Genomic DNA, 11,708 nt, shown 5'->3' with positions numbered 1-11,708 from the left:
TTAGGGCAGTGCGGCCCGCTGCTGTCTGATAATCTGGGCTCATTCTTGAAAGTACAGCTTCACTGGGTGACCCCAATCTTTTTGTGTGGAGAAATAATCACCCTTGCCCCAAAGCCCTCGGGTTTCACCTGGGAGCCAGAGACTGGGATTGCTGAAAGCAGGAAGTTTCTGGTTTGTGAGTAAGGGGCATTGCTGTGGGTGTGCATCCTTGGTGGATGGGAATTCTAGCACATTGGGCATGGGTAGGAATAATTTTGGTGATTAGTCTACTAAGGTATCAGGATTTCCCCACCTTTCCCAAGGTATGGATTAGGGAACTCCTACTTTCGCCCATTAAAATAAAAAGGCCCCATAGGAACGACAATATATAAAGGATCATTCATACCTTGGTGGAGACAAGTTTCTCAGTGGCTTTCCTGAATTAGATTTCTCTATGGAGTAGGGAGAGATCCTGAGGTCTGTTGACCCCTGTGAGTAGGGACAGAGCCCAACAAGAGGGAAAGAAACAAAAAGAAGAATGGCAGGGTAGTAACACAGAATTCGGCAGCTTCCTAGTACTGTGTCTGGTTTGGGGCTAGCAAATCCTGTCAGCTCTGTGCCCTCTCTGTTAGGACCATGCTGAAGTATTCCGTCCTTAGGACCGCCTTTGGGGACCAGAAATCCATAGCTTTTCCTCCTAGTAACCTAGCATTCTGGCCCAGGAGTAGGTCCAAGCAGGCCGAAGCCGTGGGCACAATAATCCCTCCACTTGGGACTCATCTCTTCACAATCAGTACAGCAGGAGCTTCATTGTGGCAGAGCCCCAAGCCATGGCAAGCTTAGGGGAGAGCTGTACCCGGAGTCTCATCGTGGGCTTTCCCTCAAGAGTTCCAAGGTAGAGATACCAGGCTGAGGTACTGGCAGCCAGAGAGGTCCTGGTCCAGCCACTGCCCCAGTCCACAACATCTCCACAGCCGCACGATGGCAGGGGGAGGCTCCTTGCTCCCTGTGTTCTAAACTGAACTGGGTCGGGGCTGTGCCTTAGCTCTATTAATAGCCCCCTAGCCCAGCCTGCTAGCCCCAAACCCGGATGCCAGAAGCTGTGAGTCAGCAGCTAAAAATAACGAGAGCAACTGCACCCAAACCCCAATGAGCAGCGCCCCTTGGCCCTCCACCCTCAAATTTTTGTTAATCTCAGCCTCCAGTCCAGGACCTTACAGAGGTTAAGTGCGCCATAGCTGTCCAGTCCTCCTGGGAAGAGAGGAAGGATGGACGGTGGCAGGCTCAGGGCTGAGTACTCAAGGCTAGGGACTAGGGGCAAGGGCTTGGGGCATTCCGGCAGAGAGTCTAGACTCTGAGGCTAGAGGACTGCAGCTGAGAGCCTGGGAGCTGAGAGGTGGAGGCTGCGGGGGTTGGAAACCCTGGATGTGGTCAGGGTCAGGTCGGAATGGGAGGGGAGGAAGAGGCTGCGGGGCTGCGAGGCTGAGCGACTGGGAGGGGACAGAAAAGTAGGGATGGGGGTGGGGGGGAGGTCCATGCTGAGAGGTGAGAGCCCGGCAGTACCTGGGCGCCCCAGAGCTGAGGCCGGCAGTCGGTCTGAGGGGCGGGATCGGGAACAGGGAAAACTACGGAAATGCAGCTTGAAAAGGTAGTGTGTGGAAGAGGCGGTCCAAGGCGGCGTGGACCCCCGAGAAGACTGGGACCAGGCAGCAGCCGCGGCGTGGGCTCCCGGCGCTCCTCCCACCTCCCAGCCCGTCGCACGCCGATGCCCCCGCCCACCGCGCCTGCTGCAGGCCAGGTATGTTGGCGTGGACGGCGGCCTGTGTGTCTATGTGCATGTGTGTGCATGGCGAGGGCGGGGTGGCGAGAAGGGAAGGGGCGGGGTCTGGGAGGAGGAGGGGGCGGGAACACAAATTCAAATTAGCTTCGGTCCATCCCGAGACCGGAAGTGGCCGTGGGGCCTCCTGGGAGTTGTAGTTCCAGGGCCTGCCCTGCAACCGAGGAGGGTCTTGTCCCTAGGTGCCAGTGCCGCCCCCGGTCCCAGGCTGGCGAGAGAGGAGGAATTGAGAACCGAACCTCCCGACCTCGTCAGACCCTTAGTTCGATTTCCCTTCGTGTGGAGCCATGAACCGGGGTGAATGTGGGTGCGGTGGGGACTGAAGAGTCAGCCAGAGCCCCCTCCTGTCCTTGTGTTTGCCTTAGCCCCTCCCGCACTTCTACCAGACTCCTTATCCTAGGCCAGCTCCGCGCTGGTCATCTTAACTGTTTATCCCAGGGGCTCACGAGCAGCAAACATACCGGGGACCTTGCTCCTCGAGGGGAAGGTGGGCCCGGCAACCTGACCCTGCACGCAGCCCAGAGAAGCGAAAACTTGTGGAAATCGGACCATGCCCTCGGGATACGGAGTCAAGGACACAGGTCCCCAATGGGCACAAGAAACAGGTAGCATTCAGCAAATACGTCACGGGTGACGACGGCGCGGCCCTCCTCTTGGGGCAGGTGACCACAAGGTGGAGCTACAGCGCAACTCTGCACAGCGCGCCTGGGCCGCCCGGAACGCTCCCTGTGGCGGCTGCTCTCCTGCTTCCCACTTGCAGCCCTTCATTGCCCCAGGTGGACCTCTTGCCACCTCCAACCCACGATTCTCCCCATGATGACCCCTCAATGTCATGTCACATGCAACCCTAGATGGAAGGTGCATCCTCCACCCAGCCCCAGCGCTGAAAAGATTAGACTGTGCCAAATGGGCATTCAATTCACTGAATAACCGATTAACGGACAAGATTCAGGAACGAATGTGTCTTGAGGAAAAGACTGTGCACAGCAAAAAGCCACCTGTAGGCACAGAATTACATGGCTAGATGGGCTCTTTGGCCCCCAGCCTCTAGGCAGGAAATCAGATAAATTGCATATGTCAGGGGAGACAGTGAATGAAGCCAGGTCAATATCTCCATCATCTTATAGTTCTCCAGGAAAGGCCGTTTTGTCATCTCCTTCAGTCTGTTCCAAGCTGTCCCGTCCCTGACACCCTGTGCCTTCTACACAAGAACACGTGAACACAGATCAGAAACATTCTCTTGGCAATCTCCTCGTCTCTTCCTCTGTTCTAGTTTCATTTGGGGAGAAACTTCTGGTGACTCAGTGTCTTCCTAACCACTTCAGGTCAAAATCCCAAGGGGAACAGATTCCATGGAAGCTTGGGGCATGCCACCATCTGGGCAGAGGGCCCTCATAGTTCAAAACCTCCTATTGGCAAAGTTCACCCCACGCCAACCCCACCAACATTCCACCTCGGCCATTCTCTCTTCCTCCTTGCTGTTGGCCAATGCAGACAGGCCTCAGACTTTGGCTGGTGGGGGTCCAGGACAGGGCGTTTACTCCATTATGAAAGCGTTGATCCTGGTCAGCAGCACTGCTGTTTCTAAGCCTGGGGAGAGGGGCATATAGGGAATGAGCAAGGGGAAGGCTAGAGGAGGAGAAAAATGAAGTGAGGGGAGAAAGTTCTTACCGGCTCTCTCTCTCTTCTTAGCACATCTCCTATAGGGAGAAAAGCTTCTCATTATGAGTTCAGCCAGCTTCAAGCACGACCTTTTGACCCCGAGTTCCCCCAGACTGCCTTTCCCAAAAGGTTCAAGCCAATTGGATATATAAGGAAGGGTCTAAGAATCTCTGAGGAACCAAACAGACCAAACCCCAAGCCCCAGGCAGCATTTATGAATCTGAATCAGCCCTACCACCAGGACCCTAGGGAGAATAAAGACCCAGAAAGCTGGGGCACAAAACACTCACCGTTGGAGGAGGAAGGTCCACAAAAGCAGCAGGATGGAGACACAATTGGTAATGATCCACATCAGTAGGTAGGTTTGAGGGGACTATGGGAATAGAAAAAAGCCCCTGTCAGTGGCCAGAGCGACCCATATACAGACACAGGTAGTATATGGGGGGAGGAGGGGCAATAAGTAAGGAAGAGAGGGATAGGGTTAAGGAGAAGCAGGGATGGGAAAAGAGGAGGAGGGGTGACAGTCCCAGAGCCCTTACAATAAGCCAGACAGGGTAACGCATCTGCTGCAGCAGCTGGCAGTCATTGGTGGTGACCGAATCCACCCCTGCACACCAGAGTAGGGAGAAGAGCCAGGGCTTGTTCACTACAAATAGGTTCACGGAGACATTATCTTGGTGCAGTGCTCTGTGGAGGAGGGGAAGAAATAGGGAACATCCAGAATCATGGCGTTCCAGGCATGGGAGGGAGACAGCCCCTCTCTGTGCTTGAATCTCCAGCGTCACTTCCCCAGAGCCATCAGTTCTGCCTTTGCATAGCAGCCCCTGACCAACTCTGTCTCCTGGTGGATTCCACCTACGGGTCTTAGCTTTGCTGTCTGGGGCCACACAAATGTGTCTCTCCTCTTTGTCTCGTGACATCCCTTCAGAGGTCTGAGGGGCAGTGACCACATTCCCCTCTTCTCCAGGCCCAACAGCCCCAGTCACTTCAACTGGGGCTGGGGACCTGGCTTATCATTCCCTTCCTCATAAAAACCTCTCTAATCTGAACTTACTCCAATTTACCTACGTTCCTTTTGAAGTTTGGAGCCTGCATCTGAAGGTGATATCCCGGGTAGGCTGGGACCAGCCTCGAGGAGAGCAAAACTCCTCCTGCCTTCTGGGCACTATGCCCATGTGAAGGCAGCCCAGGGTCAGGCTAGTTTTTGGCAGTGTCATTCATTATTCACAGTGTTCAATCAAAGCCCTGGTCTTTTTCACACATGCTCCTGCTAATGCCAGTGTCTCCCTCTCTTGTTTTTGTGCAGTTGAGCTTCTTTTGGACCCCAAATATAGGTCTTTGCATGTATCTCTGTTGCATTTCATCCTGGTGCATTTGGCCCGTCATCTTGGAGTGCTTAGACCTTTCAGGGCCTCCATTTTCCCATCAGTGTTTTCATTACCAATTCATGCCTTTTGGAAACATGATCAGCAGTCGATGTTGACCAGGACAAGACTAAGGGGAGGGCCAAACCTGATATCGTGTCTCCTGCCATGGTGACAACTTGGGGAAAGGTCCTTGAAATACTTAATATGATAACTGGGCTATCTTTCAGTCCACATTTTTCTCTATCTGACCACAAGGATATTATAAGAGACCTTGGCAACTGCATGTTTGTAAGTCTATCATGTTTCCTGGCTGGGTCAGCTTCTGGGGCCCAGCTCACATCTGGGACTCTCGCCTCTCTCCCCTGGATCCATCCTCTCTTGCACCAATCTCTTTGGTGTAGAATGAAAGCTAAAATCCTTCTGGTGGCCTACAAGGTCCTACCCAATTTGGCCCCTGCCTACCTCTCCAGCCTTGCCTTGCCCTCGCTCACAAGGCTGCTGTTCCTGTTCTTCTGCAGCTCTTCCCATTGTCCTCTCTTTGTGACCTGTCAGGTCTCAGCCCAGACACCACCTCTTTAACCACTCTTCCTACTGTGACCCTCCCTAGCCCCTCTCTCCCAATCTCTACTACATCTTCCCAATTTTTTTGTCTTCAGATCACTTATCACTATCCAATATGCATATGTTTTGTGCAGTGGTTTGTTGTCTGTCTGTCTCACCCCCAAAGCCTGCAATAAACAGTGCCTGACACATAGCAGGTGTTCAATAAATATGTGTTGTATGAGTGAATGAATGAATGGCCTTTGCCTTCCCAGCCTCGGCTCTTCCCCACCATTAAGCCTCGTGTGATCCCCTCAGCTCCTTTCCTCTGGCACTCACTTGATATCCAACAGTGGCAGGTCTTGATAGGGGAGGTTGAGAAACTGGGGCCTCTCAGTGCTGTGGCCTGCCAGATGTCCATATATCTGGCGCATTTGGGGGGCCCGTTGTTGGACATAAGCCCGATCTTCATCCGGTAGCCAGAGGACCTGTGGTTCAGGGTGGATGGGCATGAAGCTGGCGAAGGCCTAGGGATTCCGGGGGTGGGGACAGGGGCAGAGAGGTCTGACTGCGGATGGGCTGTATGAGCTGGGGTGGGGCCCTGGGGCGGGGGGAAGCCTCAACATTATCATCATGGCCTAGGGAAGGCAGGGGAGAGGGGCACTAGGGAGCACTTGGGGTCCTGGCAACATCACCATGGCTTGGGGCACCCCTGAACTCAGCACAGTCTCCAGTGTCTGGTTCACGAAAGTGTCATGGTATGTATGGTTTCGTGGGGGGCGGCGCAGGTCAAACATGACAGAAAGGTTGTGGGCTTCAGCTTCTTTCAGTAGTTCTTTCAGGGCTGGTACTGTCTGATTCTCAGCGTCTTTCCGATCAGGGCCTGACAGCTGCTTAGCCCCCCAGAAGGGTCGCCTCTATAAGAAGAAGAAAATTGTTTCAAGACCAGAAGAAGCCTCCAGGCCATCCTCCCATCCTCATTATTTTCACTCATTACCCCCACTTGGTGTACAGCTTCGGCCCACTGCTGAGCCAGGGTTTTTCCTTTCTCCAAATTGTGGCCTTTTTTAGACCCTCTAATACCTTACTCTGGCCCCAACCTCCTATCCTCCCGGTCTCCTAACTTCCTCACTCTCACTACACTTGCCCTTGGGTCTCACGGAGACCTCTGGGATCTTGACCCCTTGGTTTCCTCCCAATCCATCAGCCCCTTTCTGGCCACACTTACATCCCCTACCCATGGTCCATCCGCAGCTTGAACTACTTTTCCACAGCCCCGTCAACTCCTTTCCTGCCCCACAAATCCCAAACTCATTGAATTCTGCAATTGTCCGCCCCCTCCACCCCTAGAATCGGGGGGCAGAGCACACCGCGTAGGCTGTTGGCACTGTAGTCCTATTTTTTTTTTTTTTTTGGCGGTACGCGGGTCCCTCACTGTTGTGGCCTCTCCTGTTGTGGAGCACAGGCTCCAGACGCACAGGCTCAGCAGCCATGGCTCACGGGCCCAGCCGCACCGCGGCATGTGGGATCCTCCCGGACTGGGGCACGAACCCGTGTCCCCTGCATCGGCAGGCGGACTCTCAACCACTGCGCCACCAGGGAAGCCGTGTAGTCCTATTTTTTGCTCTCAGTGCCACTCAGCCATCCTTTTACTTTTTCTTGATTTGTTCCCTCTCCCATTCCTCCTGGTGGCTGTTCCAAACCTCTGCCACTCTCCTCTCCTCCCCTTGAAATCAACAGATGACCTTACCTCCTAGTCACTGGCATGGAGAAAGTGAGCTATTAACACTTATTAAATGTTTACTATGTGCCAGGCAGCATTAGAAGCACTTATGTGTATTAATTTATTTAGTCCTCCCGATAATCCTACAAGGTAGGTACTGTTATTATTCCCATTTTATAGTTGAGGAAAATGAAGCACAGAGACCCTAAGGAATGTTGCCTAGGCTCACACAGCTAGGAAGTGGTGAAGCCAAGATTCAAACTCAGACGTCCTTTACTCTTAAGCGCTCAGATATGTCTTAATCCCTCAGAATATGTATCCAACTGACGGGTTGGATTACGGGAGATTTTTCAATTTTAGGTTATTTCTCTGAAATTTTACTTTTTAAAAAATTTTTTTATAAGGAACTTGTATTACTTTGGTAATCAAGAAAAGAAAAAGTAAACAAATTAAGTATCCTTTTAAATAATTTCCATCACCTGCAGGATTGAAGTCCACACTTCTAGGCCTGGCATTCAAAGCCCCCGGAGAAAAAGCCTCTGCTCCCCCGGCCCCCGGCCAGTCTCATCTCCCACGACTCCCATGCATTTTTGTCTCCCACTTCCACTGAGCCACTTTTTCATTGTCTTTTTTTTTTTTTTTGGCCTTGCCGCGCGGCTTGCAGGATCTTAGTTCCTCAACCAGGAATTGAACCCGAGCCCAGGCAGTGAAAGCGCCAAATCCTAACCACTGGATCGCCAGGGAATTCCCACTGAGCCACTTTTTGTTCCCTGGAAAGGTTTCTTCATATTTCTGGGCTTTACACACACTCTTCCCTCTGACCAGAATTCCCGTTCCCTGCCTTGTCCATCTTAAAAACTACCCTCACTTCATATGCTGCTCAGGCATCCTCTCCTGTGAAACCACTCCTGATCCTCTCCTGCGCTCCCCCTGCCCAACAGTGACCTCTCTCTCCTCTCTACCCAGTAAAGACCTTGCTCTTGCTGCAGGCTTCATATTCTGATAGCCTGTTGCCTAGGTGCTTTCCTTACTAGGAGGGAATGACCTGAGTGCAGAGATTGTATACCTGTCGCCCAACATGGGGCTCAGCAGATGCTTATCAATGAATGAACTCCACCCCCGAGTGCCCCTGCCCGTGGCTGCCTCTTCCAGAAGGCTGTCCTCACCTGTAGGAACCAGGCCCCGGCATTGAGTCTCTTCAGCTCAGTCCAGGAGAAGTTGCTACTGTGGCTGTTGACTCGGTGTGGGAACACAGTGGCCACGTCTGTGGTCCTGGTCAGGCGCTCATCATGCATGAGGAAGGGGATCCCGTTGGAGCTGAAGGCACAAGGGGAGTCAGAGGGCCAAGCTCTGGGGCATCATTTCCGGAGCGTCCCTGCTGTGTCCCTGGGTTCGGGAGGGGACCCCGGCTTCCCTCACCTGACCATCACATCGGTCTCAAACACAACAGCTCCACATTCAGCTGTCTTCCGCAGGGACATCAGGGTGTTCTCGGGGGCCAGCTGGGAAAGGTGAGGAGGTGGCAGGGAAGGGTGAGAGCCTGGGAACCCACAGGCCTGGTCACAGCAGCCTAGAGGAGCAGACCCTCCCTGCCCTGCCAGCATTCTGCCCAGCACTCACCATGGGGGCCCCTCGGTGTCCCATCAGCTCAGGCTTGGGGGGTAAGTCTTTGGATTCCATGATACAGGCTGAGGAGATGAATAGGGGCACCAGGTAGATGGCCAGGGCAACTCCAAAAAATAGGAGAAATAGCAGAATCTTGGGACCTGTGGGGAGTGGGGGACAGGCTATAGAGAAAGGACAGTGGTGGGCCCTGGGGACAGAAAGCAGAGTGCAGGTGCAGGGAACGGAGCAGCAGGAGGCAGAAGCATTGATGGCCAGTGAGGGTGTGTGAGAGGGTAGAGTTGGCACCTCTTTGGTGGATACGGTAGAAGGTATCAGCCACAGGCCAGGCCAGGAGAGTGATGCCAGCAACTGCTCCAATATGAAGGAATGGGGCTGTGGCCTGTGGACAAGAGCTGTTGAGGAGGGCTCTTCTCCCTAGAAGCCCTCCCCTTCTCCCCCTAGGACCTGACTTTTGAAGTTGAGAGCTACCTGGAGTCTTGGGGCACCAGGGAGCAAGCTGTGTCCTGGGGTTGGCCACAGGCGAAGGTTTCCCCCGCTAAGCCCTGGATACCAGCCACTCACCTGCAGTGACAGACGTAAGCTATGCCACTCCTGCCGCCATTGGACCTCCAGTCCCACAAGGCCAGCGGCCACGAGAAGTATAATGAGGAGCAGCAGCACCTGGGGGACCAGGGATCTTCATGTCAACCTGGGCTTGTGGCTGCCTGGGCTGCCCCTCACTCTATGAAAACAGGACCATTCTCTTCTCCTGACTCAACCACTGTCCTTCTTTCATTCAGCACATATTTACTGGGCTTCAGGTCCTGAGCTCGTGCCCAGGGATAGAAGAACTGGCTAAGTACCAGGCCCAGTGTACCCCTCTCCCGCTTGCTCCCATATGCCCACTCTACCTTGTGGGTGGTGTGCAGGCACAGAGGCTGGCCACAGAGCCGCAGGAACAGGGCCAGGAGCTGGGGGCAGAGGTGGTGGGTCATGAGGTGCCAAGAGAGGGGCTTCCCAGGCTGACACCTCCCTCCTCCCCTCCCCTCAGTGGCCAGGGTGAGAACGACAGGGTAGAGCTGAGCAGGAAGGAAGGGCTAAGGTTAGACCAGCTGCTCCGGGACCCACCAAGAGCAGGGATGCGTATGTGACCAGTAGAGAGATGACCAGCAGGAATGCCGGGGACCAGTCCATCCAGTGTCCCCAGTGCTGGAACAGGAATCTATGGGAGGGGAGAGGGAGGTGTCCGAGTGGGGGAAGGGCAGCGATAGTAGCCTGAGGGGAGCTGGGCTGGGTGGCTCTAGGATGGGGGCTAGAAGGGAGTGAGGGGAAGCCCTTCAGGGGGTCAGGGGCTCCACGGACTGGGGAGACTTCACGGAGGGGTTTTCAAGGAGGCTGGGTAGGGGGCAAGCCAGGCAGGGCTGGGGATGACCGAGCACCCTGGAGTCCCGAGGTGGGGAGTAGGTTGACATGTCTGCTGAGGAAGGGGGTCTGTGACACACTCATTGAAGTTGTGCAGGTCATTGAGAAGGATGAGCACGACGTACAGCCAGCCCAGGGAGAGGAGAAAGGTGAGGAAGAGCAGGCCAAACCAGATGCATTCGCACTGCAAAGGGGCAGGAGAGAAGCTCACAGCCCATCCCCACTTCAGCTCAGAGTCCCCAACAGAGGGCAGCTCAAGGGGGCTTCCTGCCAGGCATGGGGGTGCTCCGCTTTTGCAGGTAGTTCTTTCCATGTTTGAGGGGATTTTCCTCCTGGGGAGAGAAAGCCCCTTCCTTCCCTATCCCCTCCCCTCCGCTGTCTCTGAACACACCTGGCCCTCTTATCCCCTCCGAGTGGCCTCTGCCTTGGACTTCTGCCCCCCAACCCCACCCCATCCGTACTTCACCTGGTTGGTTTGTGTCCTGTCTTTGGGGCATTTCTTCCAGTGGCAGCTATACAGGCAGTGGAGGCAGTGGGCCCAGACCGAGCAGCAGCCGGGAGACTCACCCATGGTGAAGGCCTGGGGGAAGGGACACTTGGCTATCAGGGACCCTGGCAGAAGGCAGATCCCAGCCTCCCTCCCAGTATATGTGAGGAGCCCCGGGAGGAACAGAGGCCTGGGCCGCTGCTCAGCAACGGAGGTCACAGGGCAGGCCCCAAGTGCCAGATTGGATGAGGAGGTGAGCAAAGGGGACAGTTTCCGGGGTCTTTCTTTCCCTTTCATCTGCATATGTGGAAAGTCAGTGGGACACCCAGAGGTCTAGCCTCCTGGCAGGATATACACCCACTCTCTCCATCTCCTCCCCTTTCAACAGCATCCCTATCTGGGGATGGAGAGGTTGCCTGTGGTAGGGACTCAGGAGAAACTTCCCTGGGGGTGGGGCAAACACGGTTTAGCAAGTTGAGGCAGATCTGGCCAAACTTCAGGCGGCCCCGTGTTGAGGCTTCCACCATAGAAGCCAGGAGTAACCTGGAGAGGCACCAGGACTGACCTGGGGCTGAGGGAGGCCTGGCTAGTGGCTATTTGGTCAGTTGCTATGGATACAGAGATTGCACACATTACAAAGCTCTGAACTGAAAGATTCTCTGTCTCCACCTCCCAGGGGCAAGGGGGCACTACCAATAAGAGGAAATCTTGAGGAGAACAGGTTGCCTGGGTCACTCCCTACCTTCTGAAGGAAACTTTTTCCTGCCCGCACACACCTGGAACGTCTAAGCCCTCTCACCCCAGTCCTGTCGTTTCTTGCCCAGTCATCCCCCAACCTCAGCCAGGAACCCAGTCCCCGCCTTTTCCTTCTCAGGGGCCCCACCCTCTGAGGACATTTTGGTGAAAGTACAACAAATACAGGGCAAAGGTGTGTATGGGGCCTGTGGTTGTCTTTGGACCTTGTGCTTTGAGGTCAAGCTGAGTCCAAGCTGGCTTACTGATCCCCAGACTAGGCTGGGTGTGTGATTTTGATTCTACATGAGAAGGTGTGGGATTTGTGTCAGCATTTGTATGTGCATGCGCACT

At 54.5% G+C, this 11,708-nt stretch overlaps 1 protein-coding gene across 2 annotated transcripts; it reads right to left on the bottom strand.

The window, feature by feature from the left end:
• Positions 1-2,935: 2,935 nt before the first annotated feature.
• GDPD2 (glycerophosphodiester phosphodiesterase domain containing 2) lies at positions 2,936-10,706 on the bottom strand (the record flags this gene model as incomplete). 2 transcript variants are annotated; one of them, XM_082864028.1, is made up of 15 exons in its annotated part: positions 2,936-3,406; positions 3,488-3,516; positions 3,769-3,851; positions 4,018-4,165; positions 5,725-5,873; positions 6,081-6,302; positions 8,275-8,425; positions 8,528-8,610; positions 8,729-8,874; positions 9,020-9,113; positions 9,296-9,394; positions 9,625-9,684; positions 9,842-9,935; positions 10,153-10,319; positions 10,602-10,706. In XM_082864028.1, 15 exons carry the CDS (start codon positions 10,704-10,706, stop codon positions 3,354-3,356), a joined length of 1,683 nt encoding a protein of 560 aa, XP_082720154.1. In that variant the 3' UTR covers positions 2,936-3,353. The 2 variants fall into 2 exon arrangements, with proteins under 2 accessions (XP_082720154.1, XP_082720155.1); XM_082864029.1 differs by having other exon boundaries at positions 10,216-10,319.
• Positions 10,707-11,708: the final 1,002 nt, after the last annotated feature.

The sequence above is a fragment of the Leucopleurus acutus genome (genome assembly GCF_964270905.1).
Source record: "Leucopleurus acutus genome assembly, chromosome: X".
Classification (NCBI taxonomy): Eukaryota; Metazoa; Chordata; class Mammalia; order Artiodactyla; family Delphinidae; genus Leucopleurus; species Leucopleurus acutus.
The sequence above is the reverse complement of the archived record's forward strand: the minus strand, read 5'-3'. Positions and strand labels throughout refer to the sequence as shown.